This window comes from Actinia tenebrosa, unplaced genomic scaffold (genome assembly GCF_029948245.1).
Source record: "Actinia tenebrosa isolate PJP-AT-01 unplaced genomic scaffold, QUT_ActTen_1.0 PGA_scaffold8__29_contigs__length_14323225, whole genome shotgun sequence".
Classification (NCBI taxonomy): Eukaryota; Metazoa; Cnidaria; class Anthozoa; order Actiniaria; family Actiniidae; genus Actinia; species Actinia tenebrosa.
Window position 1 is genome coordinate 7,533,937 of NW_028292585.1, and position 19,215 is coordinate 7,553,151.

The 19,215-nt window shown below is 35.1% G+C and overlaps 4 protein-coding genes across 4 annotated transcripts; 2 read left to right on the plus strand and 2 right to left on the minus strand.

Annotated features, from left to right (window-relative positions):
- Window positions 1-108: 108 nt before the first annotated feature.
- Window positions 109-5,481, plus strand: LOC116302826 (zinc finger protein-like 1 homolog). The gene is given in 9 exon segments (XM_031712214.2): window positions 109-240; window positions 242-319; window positions 1,044-1,155; window positions 1,408-1,496; window positions 2,123-2,227; window positions 2,414-2,477; window positions 2,608-2,769; window positions 3,148-3,268; window positions 4,079-5,481. Coding segments are annotated over 9 exon segments (963 nt in total). The 5' UTR covers window positions 109-216; the 3' UTR covers window positions 4,287-5,481.
- Window positions 5,482-6,121: 640 nt separating this feature from the next.
- Window positions 6,122-7,827, minus strand: LOC116302829 (uncharacterized). The gene is made up of 5 exons (XM_031712216.1): window positions 7,824-7,827; window positions 7,612-7,715; window positions 7,378-7,539; window positions 6,508-6,607; window positions 6,122-6,210 (listed from the first exon to the last, which is right to left on the minus strand). Exons 1-5 carry the CDS (start codon window positions 7,825-7,827, stop codon window positions 6,122-6,124), a joined length of 459 nt encoding a protein of 152 aa, XP_031568076.1.
- Window positions 7,828-7,843: 16 nt separating this feature from the next.
- Window positions 7,844-16,480, plus strand: LOC116302817 (uncharacterized). The gene is made up of 12 exons (XM_031712203.2): window positions 7,844-7,946; window positions 8,040-8,191; window positions 8,291-8,367; window positions 9,535-9,625; window positions 9,713-9,741; window positions 10,024-10,101; window positions 10,463-10,550; window positions 11,203-11,291; window positions 11,517-11,593; window positions 12,254-12,322; window positions 12,581-12,651; window positions 13,047-16,480. The coding sequence occupies exons 1-12, from the start codon at window positions 7,844-7,846 to the stop codon at window positions 13,965-13,967; spliced, it is 1,845 nt and encodes a 614-aa protein (XP_031568063.1). The 3' UTR covers window positions 13,968-16,480.
- Window positions 14,702-19,203, minus strand: LOC116302819 (zinc finger FYVE domain-containing protein 21). Its single transcript, XM_031712204.2, has 7 exons — window positions 19,044-19,203; window positions 18,882-18,932; window positions 18,224-18,392; window positions 17,679-17,748; window positions 17,238-17,329; window positions 17,018-17,148; window positions 14,702-16,528 (listed from the first exon to the last, which is right to left on the minus strand). The coding sequence occupies exons 1-7, from the start codon at window positions 19,155-19,157 to the stop codon at window positions 16,496-16,498; spliced, it is 660 nt and encodes a 219-aa protein (XP_031568064.1). The 5' UTR covers window positions 19,158-19,203; the 3' UTR covers window positions 14,702-16,495.
- Window positions 19,204-19,215: the final 12 nt, after the last annotated feature.

A 19,215-nucleotide genomic window follows, 5' to 3' on the forward strand; every position in this document is an offset into this window, starting at 1 on the left:
CGATTACTCTGATTCTTTTCTTACTAAAATGTAGTAGCGGTCTCCCTGTGGTAGCCACACAGGAATCCCACAGGCGGAATAATTGCGAGGTTACCAAACTGAACTTTGTAAAATGGCGACGTGGCAGAGATGAAGGTTTAAATATAGCGTCACTTTTCAGCGCTTATACACTTAATTCCTTCATTCTACCGCTAATATCTTATAGTCAATGCAAAGATGGGTCTTTGTAAATGCCCCAAGAAAAAAAGTTACCAACCAATTCTGCTTTGAACATCGTGTAAACGTGTGTGAATTTTGTCTTGTGTCAAGTCATTCTCGGGTAAGTCAAAATTGAATTTAAATTCCTATTGTATTCAATTTTTATATATATTTATTTACCATTATATTCCTATGCAAGAAGACTTAAATAATCGTTAAATTTTAATTTGAGTTCATCGAAAGGATGCTATGGGAAGTATTTGTTTTACTAAAAATGGCAGACTGGAGTTTTTTTTGGTGGAAAGCTTACTACTACTTCTTAAAATCACATATAACTTTGAATTTGCACATTAAAACACCATCTTTCTCTCATTAATTCAAAGTTGCTAGAAGACTATCATAAGCAAATATATAGACAGGCCTCTAAGTAATTCTTAGATTTTACTTAGTATAAAAAAATTATGTCCAAGTATGCAAGATGCATCAAGTTGAAAATAGCAAATATTATAATCTGTGGCTCAAATTGTCATATAAGATATGTATGAAATATTGATATCTATGAATATTATAGAATTTTGATAAATTTTTGGGCGTCTTAAAATAGCTTGAAATTTAAAATATCTGAGTAGGTATTGCCTTTCTGCAACTGCAAATAGTCAGAACTTTGTCGTGGATGAGATAAATAGAGGATCGCAGTTTTATTAGTTGTGTGGATGAGATAAATAGAGGATCGCAGTTTTATTAGTTGTGACTGTCAAATGTTGTCCTCTCTAAATTAAGTTTGATGATATGTGTTGATGATGGTGATGATTGTAATGATATGCTATTTGATTGTTTTCTTTCAGTGTATAGTCAAATCCTATATCCACTGGCTTCAAGACAGTGAATACAACCCAGTATGTACTCTATGTAATGGCAGTCTAGAAGAGGGTGATGTAGTGCGTCTGGTTTGCTATGGTTAGTACAAAGTTGCTATGGTTAGAGCAAGCAAACAGCTTGTACCTTAGCAGTATATTTCTAATGAAAATATTGTCTATCTTCGGGACACACCTGTTTTGTATACCATGCCTTATATGGTGTTGTTTGTACCCAAGCTAGACCACAATGAATCATGTTAATTGAATTCAGAAAAAGAGTATAAAGCTTTTAAGTTATGACTGATTTTTTTTAAATAAAGCTCAATTCAAGACTACTCTTTTTCATTCCCAGATGTCTTTCACTTGGCTTGTATCAACAAGTTTTGTCAAAGTCTTCCCCCAAATACTGCTCCTGCTGGATATACCTGCCCTAACTGCAAGGTAAGTTTATTTAGAGCTGATACAAAAACAATAATCACTTATATACACTGTATAAACTACACTAAACACAAGGTAAACATGTGAAGCCTGACTTTTGAAAAATGATGAGAAATTTTTTAAAATCCAAAATGTCTAGGGGCACTGAGATCTTCTACAGAGAGATTTATAGCTTTTATGACTGAGAATGATTTAAAAACAGCAATAAAGAATAACCGAACAAAATAGTTGAAAGAAATTACAGTAGTTCAAGTAATTGTGGTATGGGCTAAAGAAGAATGCATTTTGAGTTACAGTAGGTATCACACAGCTTTTGAATGGTTATGAATAAGCCCTTTCAGCTTGGGCAAAAACTTTTTCCATCTCAGACCAGGTGCCATTCCCTTGATATTAGATTAAGATTCTTTGTTTGAGTTTTATCCATATTCACGTGTCTACTCATACACAACCGTCAAACAATGAAAGAATATTCTAGGGCAAAGCGAGTGTTTTGTATAGGAAAACATTATGCTCTAGCCGAAAGGGTCTATTCACACTTTATTAGACCATTCAAAAGCATAATCTGTGATTTATTAAACTATATACCACATCTAACATCATCTTACTCAATACTTTTTATGGTCCCCCAGCACCCTATATTCCCTCCTGAGAACATGGTATCTCCTGTGGTTGATCAATTAAGGCAAAAGCTTTCTAACATAGCATGGGCAAGAGCAGGCCTTGGGCTGCCTGTGGTAAGTATATACTCTTAAATACTGCAGAAGTTGTTCAATTTGGATTACAAAAAAAGAAGGATGTGACGAAATTTCTTTATTTGACAGATCTCATCTTAAGTCCTCATCTCATTGCTTGATTGTTTTTTTGCTATACTGTTATTTCTCTTCTGTTTGCAACCTTTTTATTGCTATATGTTTTTATAGATTCCAACTCAAGCACCAGAACAAAGCAAAACTCTACAAGAAACCCAGCACAGAGAAGTTTCAGGTTGGTTAGTTGGCTGGAATGCCACTTTGAATTCTCTCTTTCTCTAAAGTTTCTAAGCAAAAAAAGTTAACAAAAAAAAAATAAAATTGAAAATGATTAAATTCCATTCAACTTGCTCTGTATGTTTTAGCATCTTATAATGACGAAGTCAAACCAAACTCTTACTACACTACACCAACCTCCTCAAGAGTAGAACAAAGACCACAAAGAGACCATATTGTACAAATGAGCCAACAGACTGTAACTCCACTACAAGCTACTCACACTCAACAGGGACATATCCGCAATGAAGGTAAGTATACCTGTTATAATGATGATGATGACAACATTGGTTATCTTTGGTTATGAAGTATAAGATGTTGATTATGGATGATAGTTATGATAGATGATGATGGTTCTGATGATGGTGGAGATGATGATGATGATTACACTGTACAAGAATTTGGTGATGGCTATGATGGCGATTTTTGATGATGTTGATGACAATGGTGGTGATGATGGTCATGATGATGTTATTGATGGTGGTGATGATATTTATGATGGCAGTATGATGATGATGTCGAACAAGATGTTGACACATAAAGTGACAGTAATGGTGATATGCATGAAGATATTGATCAATATCTATGACAAATACTAAGATGATGATGCATCTACTTTGTGGTACTAGGAACAGTTTCTCGAAAGACATTTGACAAACATCATGAGGATCTGCAACAGCCCTCTTATGACCACGATGAAAATAAATATCAAAGGCGAGGAGCAATTGACTGGTTTACAAGATGGTTCAGGTGAGAGTTTTGATTGGTTGAATTCACAAACTCACAAGTGCTTTTTTAAGTTTCACCACACATTTTGCTTTGGCTCATTAGCATCAAATTTGAGGAGCACTTTGCATGAATAAAGAGAAATTTTTTTTAAATAAATAAACTGAATGACCTCTGGGCTGATCAAAGCAGATTGAATTGGGATTAACCCTGTTGGGTTTTACAGAGAGAGAAAAACCAGAAAAAAAAATTTTGAATCAAGGGAGAGACCCAACCAACTCTACTCATATGCGGAGTTCAAAAATCAAAAAAAAAAAAAAATCAAAAAATCAAATCAAAAAACCTGTGACCTCAGAGGCAAGAGATGAGTGTACTACTGTGGGGACACTCTGTATTCCTACAATAACTTCATATTGAATGATTCTTAGCAAATTCAGGGATGCCAAAAAATTATATTTATTATATAATTACCGATGAAATATCTATTTTTCTCTATTTCGAAAAATTGATATCTTCAAACGTGAAAATAACACCATTGCGATGGCTATTCAAAAATACACGGAAAGAATTGCCTGAAAAAGCCAAAACATACTTCATTGATAAATATATAATAAACAGAATATTACATGGCCGCTTGGAGATACGAATTTTATCTTCTCGTCTTGAAAATCTCTCGCTGCGCTCACTTGTGAGAGATCTTTTCAACACTTGAAGATAAATTTCGTATCTCCGCGCGCCCATGTAATATCCTCTATTTATGCTACTCAAATTTGAGAATAAGATAGCAGTGAATGGGCTCCCTGTGGTAAATTTTGCATACATCATGTATTTCAGAACAAGAGTCAACAAACCCACAAGTTCTCCTATAGATGACCCCAGTGCATCATTAAAACGAACGATGATGATCTTCTTCCTGGTAATCCTGGCTTTCGTTACGATAGTAGTCATCATGACTCGAGTTGGCCGAAGCGCGGCCGATAGAGACCCTTTCCTAGACCCAATGGCCAACCCTCACATCAAAGTACAAGGAAGTCAATCATAATATGCCATCAATGAATCATATAGAGAGGGACATATGGTATGCCCTCCAGTCCCTTGGATCTAGGATTTCGAGTCTTAAGACTCAACCCCAGCAATATTACATGCTATATGTGCCAAAGGCCCCAATTTTTTTTGTCTCCTGAAATATTTTTGAGCAAACGTACCCAGGGATGGTATTTGAAATGTCTCCACGGCATCCCTGGACAGGAAGGAGAGAGGGAGTGTTAACATCCCTAGAGTATTATACTACTGTACTACCGTGTTGGTGGAATTTACTGTACTCTTTAAAAAAGTGAGGTAAACTCGATTTTTAGAAGTGTTGCAATTCAAATACTTGTTGCAATAAATTTTCATGCAAACGCGACCTGAGAATAGAAATTTCGGAAATGAAAGAGACGCAAACGAGCAAGAACAGAAAAATAAAAAAAACTCAACACGCGACAAAACCACGTGAGGAGACTACACATCAAATGTATGAAAATAAGTAGAATCAGTAGTTTATGGTTCCAACTCCAAATTGTCACCGCAGTTTTTCCTAGTTAACTAATAATATTGTCTCGCAAATAGATAAAAGGTACCTGCTTTCAAGTACAAAGACTTTGTGTTTTCTCAGGATCGATATACCTGGACCTTTCTCAAAATTATGTTGAATGGAATGCTAACAAAAACATTTAAAAACTCCACACGCACTACCACTACATTCTATATTCACAGCATACAACACGACTCACATGTTGATTTTTACGAAGGGAGGAGAGAAAAGAAGTCACACTTTTTCTCGAAATTTGTGTCATTTCTTTTGTATTTTTATGTTAGCCTCGTATTCCATATAACTTTGAGATGGGTTACCTTTAGAAGTAATATTTTCCCATTTCGTACACTGTGACATTCCCCAGAGTATCATTTCTTTGTTTAACGTTTGCGCATGACAAAGCATGAATATGGATACAACGCTGATAAAGAATCTTACTCTCAAGAGAATAACATGAGGTGTGAAATGGGATAATATCGTACGTGGTGATTTTTGAGCTGGCAGTAACAAATTGGATGTCGGAACCATGAGCTATGGACTTCTGTCGTTTTTAAGTAGCTATTCCTTTTAAAGAATCAACATTCAGGAATATTGATAATAACAATTAGTAACTAGATAAACAATTACAAATTAAAACGATAATAAATATTATTTGGATTTTTTATTAACTGATCAGCTTTTACTAGTTTCCTAATGTTCATTATTCGCGACAAGAGGGATTCAACATGCACGACTGGGGAAAATGGTGGTTCATTTGACATGCATAATTATGTTATATAGAATGTTTTCGCCAAGGCCTAATTTGGCACGGTTAGGAGTTGAGTGCCCGCTTTCGGGACAAATTGACATTATAAGAGCTAATTACCAACGAAAGGTTCGAAGTAACAGCATTGAAAGAGGTCCCATTGTAGCATCTTGGTTCAAGGTCTCTGCTGAAGAAGAGGCCCAGCAAAGGAAAGGACCTTCGCACCCCAAAGCTTTCGAGCTACTCCTCTGTCGTAGTTTTCTTTGGAATTCCAACGTTTTTTCCCCGGAAGAATAAAGAATGCTTTAAATTTCATTCAAAATAAAACCTAAGGAAAGAATGAAAGATCGAAGTGAAAATCTGGGAACTAACCTTCTGCGCATCCGCTGTGTGCGGGAGCTTCCGGTTCTCGTCAGCGTCTGCGCACGAGGCTATGGAGAAACGCGCCACACTGCGCAATCAAGGTACTATTTCCTTATGCGAAGTTATCGATGTGCGAATGATAATGAAACACTATTGGTTTTCTTACCTAACTATTCAAAATATTTTGCATTCCTATTTATGATGAATGGGACAGCTCTTCTGGGCGGAATTCCAAAAAGACTAACTCGAAGATAATTCTAACTATGAATAGTAGCATGCTGAAAGCTGAAAGAAAACGGGTAAAGAAATACCTCATTTAGTAGAAAGGTGGGGCTAAAGGGAGACGATAAAAAAACCGGGAGGATTGGATTTAAGATCTTGAAGCTGACTGGAAGGTCGACTGGAATAAGTGAAGTAAGGAAGGAAGGAATGAAGGAACGAACGAACGAATGAAAGAATTGAAAGGGAGAAAATTGAAAGAAAGTGAGAAAGGAAGGGGAGAAGTGACGGACGACAAGGACTAGATACTATGACTTTGAGCGCAGTCTCACTGTCAACCACAATCTAGTGGCCTTGTTTTACCTGTCGAAATCATCCCGACATAGACTCCCGTTATCTTCTCAGCAAGACTGTGGTACATGACACCAAGAATGGACATGACAAAGGCTATGCAGTGTGATATCTGATGGAAAAAATAATTTCTCATGTAAGTTTTCCGCAAAAATATCAAAGGTTGGGCTACCAAAAATCATTAATCAGAAGCAAGGAGCTTCATTACTAGTGCGGTACTTTAAGTACTGAAGATTTCTGAACTTCTACTGATGGTGTTACAATTTTTGAAGCAACCGTCGTGACATTGATTTTTAGCCTAAGTTACTCTGGTTTGCGCATGTCGTATATATTGCTCAGTTATGATTGCAACGTGCGGCCGGAAAGTTGGAGTTGAACACCTTTCGGCTCTATAAAGAATTCAGTTTAAAAGAATGTGTGGCGCGCAATTCGAGTTATAACGCATCAGTTGGCGGACTCTTTAGGGACGCCAAGCAAGCACGTCACATTTCTTCTATAGTCTGAGGTCTTCCATCAAGTCTTCCAATGAACATTACTCAAATCATCCGTAGCCTGTGTAGCAAGTATCAGCTTCAATATTTACTATTAGAACAAATCTTTAAAAGAACTTAAAAATTGCGCACAAAAATAGATATTTTACTGCTGCGGATCGAAGTAGACAACTGCCCAAATTTTGGCAGCAATTTTCTTCTACATTATACGTTTTTCATTCTGTTTTCTTTCTCTCATTTGTTTCGTTGTTTGTCTTTTGTTGGTATTCCTGTATTCTTTTTTTCTTTTTCTTTTCGATTAGTGTGCTTAAGTTTTTTATCGAACCCTTAGAAGAGGAAAAAAGGGTTTGATAAGAAACCTTTGTGGAAAAATACGCATTCGTAAGCTTACCAATATTAAGAATGTGAAGCCATGAGAATTGTTCTCCGGGGTCTCCACCGTCAACACTGCAATAAAATCATTCACCAGAATAGCGAACAAAACTACAGAAACAATAAGAGATAACGATGTGTAGATCTCTTTACGGTGAAGTTGGATCCCGCAAAAGTTAAGCTGTTAGAAAAAATTGATAAAAATTAACATTAGCAAATTTAAATAGTGGCGCAAAAATAGATAACATTCTACGTACCATTTGGCATCTTTTGGTTCAAAGGAATTCGCTAATTTGTACAGTTTAAGTTTCTTAAACTTTTTATATTTTGGCTTTAGAATTTGCGCGTTTTCCACGTCTTCAAAAATTCACAAAATGTTATTACGTCAATGAATAAGTGATGTCATAAGCGCGTCGAATGTTTTGTCGTTGGTGCGGGCTTCCTGTGTTGGCTCAGCGGTTTTACCCATGGAGAAGAAAACAAAGATGGCGGACGAAGTTGCCTCGATTGCCTCGTGGAACATTCGTGCCAAAAATAACGAATTTACCATCAAAACTGCCGTCTTTAAAAGCGAGAACATCAACCCAGGTGCGTATATTTTTCCTCTCTAGAGCAAGGTACTGGTAGAATATTATTTTTGAGCTAAAGGATTCTGTAAAATGGTTTACATGTACGATGCAGAAATTACAGATGAAGTGAAGAAGAAGCTTTCATCAATGAGCCGTTATGCTGCCAAGAATCTACTGTGGTCTGAGATGAACACAATGAAATCTGTCATCTACAAACAACACAACCAACATCGGAAAGAAAAATACTTTCAAGGAATGAAAAGAGTAGGTAGAATTTATATAGATTAAATTCCTGCCTGTGGATTTTGTTGGAGATTATTTAGGATTTAAGGTACGAGTTGTTCTCGTTCTTTGTGTACACAGATTCAAAAACATCTTGCAAGACTCAGAGAAATGAATCTGGAAGCCTTATTATCCTCTTTTATAGATAACATGCCAAAGTAAGTGTTATAGCTGGACATAACCCATATGTACGTTGCTATAAGGGAATAGTCATTATTTGAACAGTGGCAGGTGCAAAAAAGGCATGCCATATTTTACCTTTTTCCTGACCCCCTTTTCCTTGTACTGAGGGTGGAAGTTTGACTTTCAGCAGTTGTCCTATGGTGGGAAATTTGAAAATTTCAAATTCAAAATTCAAAATTCCACTGGAGTCCCCCCCTCCCCCCAAACCCTGGGACTTGACATTGATAGATGCATAATGCGATTCATGAGATTCATTTTCCTGGTTGATACCATGCAATTGTTATGTGAAGTGTCAGTTACAGTATGAAGCAGAGATTGATTGGCCAGTTGAAAAACATGCAGTAAGGTGGAAAATCTAGACAATGTAAATTTCAGTTTGCAAATAATTCGATTAGCATTAACAAAATCTGTTCATCCACAAGTTAAGATACATTTAAGGAAGGTACACTTTTTATTGGGGAGCAGAAGGCCTAGGGGATTCACAGTAAACATATTTTAGATGGTTGTAGACCTTCCCCTTTCACTCAGTAAGAAATTCGTGATTCTCTTATTAAGTTAGCAAGAAAACAGCTATTGTCAAAATAAAAGGTTTCACCCTTAGCAAAATTTCAACTAATTCAAGAAAGCATATGAATTTATGCAAATTTTGGACTTGAACTCTCAACTCGCAGTGGTAAATGCACTATAAAAATGTGACGTTATTATTATTATCTATTATTTATTATTATTATTATTATTATTATTATTATACAGTTTCTCATTAATCCCATATAGGTAACTGTCCAATTATTTTCTTAATTGGACAGATCTTATTGATATGGGATGAATTAAGTAGCTATATAATTAATAGGTAATGGGATTTCATGCTCCCCAATCAAGAAATAATTAGACTCAAAAAATTCCTCTGACTGCCAAATTGCACTCGGCCTATGGCCTCATCCAATTTTGGAAGTCCTCAGAATTTTCCTCGTCCAATTATTTCTTAATTGGACAGCATGGAGTCCTATTACATATACTTATTATTATTATTAAATTTTTGCTAATGACCCTCCCCTTTGGAACCCAAGCCCTACCCCCATAGAAAAACCTTTTTTCCACTTACCACAGTGTGCTACTAAAACCTTTATATTTTGTATTATAAGAAAAGATTCAGCAACAAACAGCTACCCCTGTGTACAAGCTATAGAATATGCGTTGTTCAACTTAATGGGAGCAGCCAAGCTTATCACCCAAGTAAGCCTAAAAAGAGTTTCTTTTTTAGTATCTTCATATTTATTATTTTTTAAGGCACTATTTCCTCTACTCTTTTATTTTATTTAGGCTATTGGTCACTGCAAGTCAACAATAAAGTATCCTTTAACATCACAGAGAAATCCTTACCCCACATCCCCTGGGAGATTTTAACTTACCTTTACAAGGTACAGTAATCAGAGATAAGGGTGTCCCAAAAACAAAATTAAGTAATAATACTGTTTTTGGGAATTTAGAAGTACAGAGTCAGAAGAGATATAATTTCATGGTCATCTGATTTTATTTTGTCCATTAGTAAATAATATTAAACAGAGTGACATATATTAATTAAAGGTATTTAAATAAATTGTTTATATCTTTAACTCTTATTCCAAAATTAGCTACGTTGGTCATCAGTTATCCAAGGGATTTTTTATTACTTTTCATATTGTGATTGCAGCTTCATTATCTAGAATTTGGTAAGTCTTTGTTATATTTACATAATATAAATAATGTTATAGTTATAGAAATGATAATTTGCATTATTTAGACATTCCTTAATGTTCAAATCTACAGTAGAGACCTGTTATCTTGAGCTCTGGGCCCAGTTGTATGAAGGGTCGGATAGAGATCCAATATTGTTAAATCATCTTGGATAACAGCATCAACATATCCACTGGATAAGGATTTATGCATCGGATAGAGCTATCTACCCTTCAATCAATCTGATCCTGGATATTTCAAACTTTCCAGTTATCTCAAAGCTCAAGGTGGTTTCCAATGGAAAGTTATAAGTTTAAGAATATGGTCACTCTCCATTCTAAATTGAATTTTTTCCAGGGTTCTCTTAAAGGATTTTGTACATAACATCCTGGAGTGCTACCAAAAACTCCACCCATTGCTGATCCACCTACAAGAAACATCTCAGGTGTGTAGGTCAAATTCTATTAGTTTTGATTTTATATCTAAAAACGCAGGATTTCAGGACAAGCTGTTGAAATGCCTGAGTTTGTAGAATATTGAGAATCACTTACTAGAGCATGCTTACTAGAGATGCTTCGCTGGTCCCTTTGGTGTGGGTATATAATTCCAGAGTTGCACTGTAAATGGGTGGCTTGGGTAGCTTGAGCTGTTAAGTGTTGTCTTTTACATCTGTTGAGTTCATGGTCACAAGTTTGATTCTTGACTGTACCATATTATGACTTGAGTTTGTTTAATGTTTTTTTCACCCTTACCATCAGGGTTTTTTTATACATGTAATGATTTAATTCAGGATTTGCTTTAGCTATACACCTAAGTCCAAAATGGCACACAGCCGCATAAAAACGAGGTATCCAGGGCCAAATTTATCAATTTCTAGTTTTTTCTTATAATTTGATGCTGCAAAATTGTTGGGTTCCTAAATTTAAGAATGAAAGGAAGACAGGACAAGTGTATACTTCATTGCATTGACACCATATTATTTAATCTTTGCATTTGGCCTAGGATGCATCATTTTAATGTACAGTTACTCACTTGGCTGTGGTCCATTTCGGACTTAGATGTATGACATACATTTTTATGAAACAACAACATTGCAGGAAGACTTGAAGCCTGAACTTCCTACTTGTCTCAAAACATGGATCCTCAACATTGAGCTTGATAAGACATTAACTGAAACACAGAAGAGGTACAATAATTTTATTACAAGTTATGCTCCAGTTTTGAAGTCTCTGTTGCTCATTGAATGACTCTGTAATCAAGGAATGCAGCAGTATTGTACAAATTTGAAGATAATGTTTGCTGATGCGTGATTTGATATCATATGACTTCATAACATCAATAAAATCTTGATGTAACTCTTAGATCAATCGTTCATTTTTCCCCCTTTAATTTGTTCATTTTTCCTTTTTAGTGAACCAGAGCTTGTCACAGCACAGACCTCAGTTGTCCTGGAAAAACTGTTCTCATTTACACCAGCAAGTGTGGAAAGTAAGGGTTAATGCACAAAATGCCTACAAATTTTATTGAATCCTGAAACAACCTCTGGGCTGATCAAAGTTAGGGTATGGCTAACCCAAAGATTGAACCCTGAAACAACCTCTGGGCTGATCTAAGTCAGGGCATGGCTAACTCACAGATTGAATCCTGAAACAGCCTCAGGGCTTATCAAAGTCAGGGCAGGTCTGACTCATAGTGAATTGGAATTTAGTGGGTTGGGTGTTGTGTAGGAAGAAAAACCTGGGAACTTGGAGAATAAGCATTTCATTGTGGAGAGACCTAACAAAGTCTACCTACATGTGATGCAGAGTCCAGGAATCACACTTAAGACCAGAGAGATGAAATGCATGGCATAGTGAGTTACATTAAAATGATGCATCCTGGGCCAAATGCAAAGAAATAATAGTGTCAATACAAAGTATACACTTGTTCTGTCTTTCTTTTGTTCTTAAATTCAGAAACACAATAATTTTGCGGCATGAAAGATGAAAGATTATTATTATTATTATTATATTATTATAATAATGTGAATGAACTACTACCACTACCTTACATGTATGTCTCTCTTGATTACCACAAATACTTACCTAATAATTATTAACAATTATTTACCAGGATGGTAGTATAGTTATATATGTTTTTCCCTTTTAGAACTGGTTGCAGCAAGTTTATCAGATGTTAGTTACACAGATGTTGCCCAACCATGTGATGACATTGGAGGTAAGTAACATGTTGTTGGTCCTCAGAAACTGGTCCTCATTGTGTCCCAATATCAACCAGTCACTAATTCGCAAACCAACATTTTACCAATTGGTTAAATTAATCAGCATTCACCAATGAACCTTTAAGAAACCAATAAAAGTTGTGCTGCAAAAACTTATCATTGGTGGAACCAATGGTGTGGTCTAGCGGGCCAGGACAACCCTATCCCTACCCCCTTATTAGGAGCTTAACAATCATATATTTTTGATACTGTAGAAAGTTTTGATTCAAGTTTGAATTCCACTGGAAGCCTGCTTGATGCTTCTCAGCCTGTATCACGTGAACTGGTAAAGTATTCTTGCTCAAAATATATTGATTACAGCTGTACTAACTTTTTGAAATAAGGTAAATTTATCTACATTAGTGATGAGGCATGGAAATGACTACAGTAATTGCTGCAGTGCTCAATGGTAACAGACTGTTTTTGGAATAGGATTAGAAAAGGAAAGAGAGGAAAGTAAAGACAAACCTGTACATTAAAATGATGTTTTTTCATAGCCACCATGCAAATTGCAAAGGTCAAATCATCTAATGGAACAAAAGATTTGTCTATTTTGTTATATGAACCAACAGAATCAAAGAATCCAGTAAAGTCATGGCTGTCATGTCTTTTTGTTTTTTTAAATTAAACTTTCTTTGGAAATGATTGAAAGATCACCTATTGAATTTTAATTTTTTTCAGTTCAAAGATGTTTCCTACAACACAAGTATGACTATATCAGAAAGATGTGGTACAAAACATAAACTGGAACCAGACATTGAATTACAACATCTTAAACGGTTGCACTTGGATCAAGATGCAAATTATATTCCTAAAGGTACAAGAACATTGGAAGAAATGAATAGCAACAACCTGATGAAAGAAAGGAGTTATAGAATGATTCACTGTCCAAATTTAAAGTTAAAACACTCAACACGTTGTGGAACTTTTAAAATTCCTTGCATGGGGACAAAAAGAGTGCTACGTAATGTGAGACTTTTTGAGTCCAAGGAAAAGGGAAGAAGAAAGCTGCAAGATAAAGTTATCAAACAACAACTTAAGAAAGGAAAGAAAAGTCATTCCAGGACTTTATTTAAAACAAAGAGAATAATTATCAATGCAAATTGTAGGAAAAGCAAAAGAATTTTGAAGATGGAGAAAAAATATCAAAGTAGATGGAAAAGAAAGATAAGTTCAATCGTTGGTCAAAGAAAACTCAAGAAAACTCAAAAATTGTCTCCTCAAAGTAATTTGACAATTGATGTTAAACAGAGCTTCAATATGGCTCCAAGTCTAAACTCCAGTTTTCCCAATGTGCAGAACATGCACCACAGGAAAGACAGTAAGGAACAATGTTCTCTTCTTGAAAACCTTTCATTAGCTTCTGGGAAGTATTTTAGTGGTTTCAGTTCATTGGACAAATTGTCAGCTAATGAGGATTCATTGTTATCAAGGAGAAAAGAAAGTGGCAAACCTTCCAAGAGAATTGTTAGAGAAAGCAAGAGAATTAGTTTTGAAAAAAGAAAGCCGAATTCATCATTGAAAGACATGTCAAATGGGAATATACTGTGCCATGCCAAAGATGATTGTGTGGATGACATCTTTGATATATTAGGTGTTTGAAGGAGCACTGTTCATTGGAAGAGTTAACAATTTTATATTTGAAGTCGTTGTGCCAAACCAAAGATTATGTGGATGACATCTTTGATATATTAAGTGCTTGAAGGTGTATTGTTCATGGGAAGAGTTAACGATTTCATAAAGTGAAGATGCACTTTTTTGAAGGAGCACTGTTCATTGGAAGAGTTTACAATTTTATAATGTGAAGTTGTCGTGGCAAACCAAAGATTGTGTGGATGACATTTTTGATATATTAGGAGTTTGAAGGTGCATTGTTCATGGGAAGAGTTAACTCTAACGATTTCAAAATGTGAAGACGTTGTGTCAAAACAAAGATGATTGTATGGATGACATCTTTGATGTTATTAGGCATTTAAAGGTGCACTGTTCATTGGAAGAGATATCAATTAATGTGAAGGTGTTGCATCAAGCAAAAGAGAATTGTGTTGATGACATCTTCACTTAAAAGTGTTTGAAGGAATCTGGTTATTTTCAGCCATATTGGTGTACCAAACCATAGAAACATTCTGCGCAAGATCTGCATGAAAATAAAGTTCAATTCCTGGAGGATAGAAAATGTATTGCTTTGGTACCCCAACATGGCTACTGTGACGTCACGTCAAAACCCTATTCCCTGCTGACCAGGTCTTTACTGTGTGAATGGTTTGTTTGATTGCTCCTTATGATATTCAATTGTGGTGTAGAGTGAAAACTTGCAGCAACGACAAGAGAGCTAGTAACATTTGAACATCAGTAATGAGCTTTATTCTAGTCTAATATTGTATTTTTATAATTCCATATGTTATATAATTTAATTTTTGATTTACATTCAGATTCAACTCTTTCATTCTTAACTGCTAATGAAACGGAAGTTAGTGTAAAAGGAAATGAATTAGAGGGAAACTGAAAAATAGCTCTAATTTTCTATTTTGCACTTACGTTACATATTACATGTATGTAGTCCTTGAGCATATTATTAATTGGGTATTCTTTCAGTAAAATCACCTTTAGTTACAAAAGTATGATAAAAATGAGTCATAAGGACAGAATGGCTATTATGATCAATCCACACAGTACGGTAAGGTGTCAACAGACCGCATACAGTACCTTACCAACACCTTACTGTACTATGTTGTGCAGCTGGATCACAATAGCCCACCAATAAAACTAGCTCAAGAAAACCTATTTAACTATATAAATCTATTTTACATTTTTCCTTTGATTTGTCTGTGTAGAGATAAGGGGTGGATGTTAGAAACTGTGTCTTTTCTTTTTTACATTGTATAAAGTGTTTTGAAAGCCCACATAAAACCATGCTAGGTAAATTCACCTTGTCGGCACTAGCCGTCACATGTCAAGAAGTTCGGACATCGTTCTTGGATTCCCAAACAGATTCACTGAGTTTAAAAAGGAAATTCAGGTCGATTTCTTTAGTTAGCTCTCTAAACAGTGGCAAGAAAAGCTTCAATCAAGTTAGAAAAATGATATTTTGATACTAGCAGTGGCTGTAAGACAATGCAACACCATTTTGACTACATGATGGCTAGCACCAAAAAGGTAGATTGAATGAGTTGTATTGTTTTACTTGAAACTTGATAATTGGGTTGGTTGGGGATAATTTGGTAATCTGATAAGCAAAAAAGGTTTTACATGTGCCAGCAACCATGTTAAATGTTAGAAGAGTAGAATCCCTACTCTGGAATTCAATTCTTTCTAATGTAAAACAATACTGTATCGTACAGCTTCTCATTAATCCCATATAGGTAACTGTCCAATTATTTTCTTAATTGGACAGATCTTGTTGATATGGGATTAATTAGGCAGCTATATAATTAATAGGTAATGGGATTTCATGCTCCCCAATCAAGAAATAATTAGACTCGAAAAATTCCTCTGAATGCCAAATTGGACTCGGCCTACGGCCTCATCCAATTTTGACAGTCCTCAGAATTTTCCTCATCCAATTATTTCTTAATTGGACAGCATGGAGTCCTGTTACATATACTTATAGTATACAAGTCAATTCTGTGACATACTGTAACAATGATGCAATAAGCATTGCTGAAAATTTTCAAGTTCTGGTGCCATCTGTAAGTAAGATGAATGCATTTTTTATAAATTGCATCTTGCAATATAGACTTCTGAAATTAATAACAAGGTTCATTGCATCATTTTGAGATACAAGGGTAATATCTCGGCCTTATGAGGTGGTCAGTTGTAAGAAAAAAAAAGCAATGTGTAACAATGCTGTATTTATTCTTATAATCATCCTGCATGATTTAGTGCTGAAATCTAAATCACCTTAAGATTATTTCATCTATATTTGACCTAAGATGATCACTAAAGGAATAACTTCTTGCTGGACATATTTTCTTCTTTTCTTATAAACTTCTACTATGAGAAACTATATGAACATTTCTCCTCTGAAATAGAGAGGCTGTTTAAGATATTTGTAATTATTATTGTGATTTGCTACAGATATCAGCACTGATTCATTAAAATTCCTTGGTATATTGTGACTGTAAGTACCTTTAACTTCCCACTTCAAATAACATTTTTATTGCCTGAAACAAAAACAAAAAAACTGAGCATAAAACAAGTCTGGATCTATAAATCGCCATCTTCATATCCATCAAACTTATTGTGAGATGTACTTATTTACAATCAAGATCATCATCATCCTTTCATTTGTTCATCATATTAATCTCAAGCAAATCTACGCCAGTACTAGCATCATAAAGATTACCTTAACCATATTTTCGCTTTTATTATTATCGTCATTAATACTATTGTTTGGTGAACAATGATTTAGTTAAGTTCCAATTCATACAATATCTCTGTGTTCCTTGATAACAGACTCATTTACTTCAATTCAATTCCATTTCAACATCAGAATATTTACAAATACCATCAGTAAAGTAAACAATGCACAACTTCAATAATACAAACAATTTGGAATGCCAGTCAGAACTTTACTGGAAAATGTGAATATAGCCTTAAACAACAGAGAATTCAAAACTGGAGTGTTGAATATAGAAAAGTCAATTCCTTACTCTTTGCATGGCAGCAATCCAAGCAAGTGAATGTCTTCTTTCAGCTTCTGGTGACAAGACGGCATGTAGATGTACCTCAAGGACATTTCCCTGCTCTTTATATTTCAAGACAATTCCATTTATATGTTCGCCTAATATATGCATAAAAAAGATGATTAGGAATAATAACAAAATAATACTGGGCTAACAGCATAAGATAGATCTCATCCTTCTTTCCTACCTTCTTTCTCTGTTATAAGCTGCACAGACACAAGGGAGATGAGAGCAACTGGATCGTGGTGAGCATCACCATCACATTCAAATAGAATGGTCCTAGAATAATTCATAGATTAGTAGAAAATTAGAAAATCAAAGACTAGATACTTTTCCAGACATCTAAAAGTTCTGATCTTCTCAAATTATAAATGATTACATGATAATTTATCATTTGTCGCTAGCAGAAAGGGGAACTCTGAGAAAAAAATCAGAGTCCCTAATAGGAATTGAACCCATGCACTTTGGGATGCCGGTCAGATGCTCTACCACTGAGATATAGGAAAGAGCTGAGATATAGGAAAAAGCTAGTAACAATGATAAATTATTGTGTACTTCTTTCCTAGTTTATAAATAATTTCATCATTATGAATAATAATAGAAATCATCAGTGCAGTTGATAGTTTACCTGTGTGTCTTGTTTTCCAGTTTACAAACAAACGTCAGTGGAGCTGAGTCATCTATAATAAATTTAGCACCTGTTGGCAAGTACAGATCATTAATTTACAATTATTAGTTATTAGTTTATTGCATTTGAAGTTGTTTGACCATGGGTTAAATTACCACAGAAACGTAAAAAGGGGGCCTTGTCCCTGTAACAACCTCTGGGGCTAATTAATTAATATAACTTGAGGCATGGATAAATTGGAATTTATCAGCTAGCTTGTTTAGAAGTTTTGCAGAGGGTAGAAATCCAAAGAAGATGGAGAAAACCTTTCAAATCATGGGAGAGACCTTAGCTTAACTCTAATCACAGAGAATCCTTTAAACAATGAGCACTACTCTGTATTATTGAGGTGTTTTTAGAGCACCATTCAGGTTTTCATGTTTTATCTTCCATCCATCAGATTAATTAACAACAGTTAGAATTGGTAGTGCTTTCATTGATAAAAGCTAAATACAGACATCTTGAAGTTGCTGAGGTCACAGGAACCAGAGCATGCAAACACATACCATGGCAAAGTAGTTTGAGATGTTTGCTGAAGAACTCCTCCTCTTTCTTTGCAACATGAGAACATTGTTCACAGACTCTGACAGGATCAACGAAGCTGAGTCTCTCCAGCATCACTTTGTTATCACAGCAATTGTTGCAGAAGACTCTACCACACCGTCGGCAATGGTGCTGCAATATCAATAATTAAAAACAAACAATTAAGATATATTACACTAATATAAATAATAATTGTGAAAGAAACATTTCTAACAGTAATTTTCCAATTTCGATTAAATTGACAGTTAATTAATTTTCTTAGGGGCTAAAATGAAAGAGCGAAGATTGCGAGTAATAAGCTTATAAGAATATTCTAGGCCATAACAACAACATTAAGTTAAAAATACTCAAAACAAAGAATAATGTAAGATGTGTACAAACTGGTACAAAATGTAATGAAACATTATCAATTATCATAAGAATTCGTAATGGTTATAATTTTCATAAATACTAATTGATATTTGTTAATTTTCAGAGTTATTTTCATAAATCTAGTTAGTGACGTCTTCTTGAAATGGCGTCAAAAAGCATCCTGGAGCATGCAGAAATGGTCTTCTAAAATAAACCTCAGACATCACTTAAAACTTTCGATATTACTCAATTATTAATAAGGTACATTACCCTTCGATGAGTAAAGTCAAACTTGATGTTACATTTGACGCAGTTTGGAAACTATGAACAAAAATAAGAAGTCTTAAATTTGTGCAGTGAACAACAAAGTCTTTCTTCACAAAATCCCATCTGTGCGCAAAACTGGTGTGATTATTCGCCTTGAATGCATACCAGGGCATCGTCTTCCCAATGAGGCTCCTCTAGAAGGAATGGGGAACGATCTGCATCCGATGTGGATACCATACGAAGCCCACTTTTACTCTTGATCAACTGTTTATTCGACATTTTTGTTCAGAATTGCAAAATTACGAGAAACACAGCTAGCAGCGGTGAATACCATGGG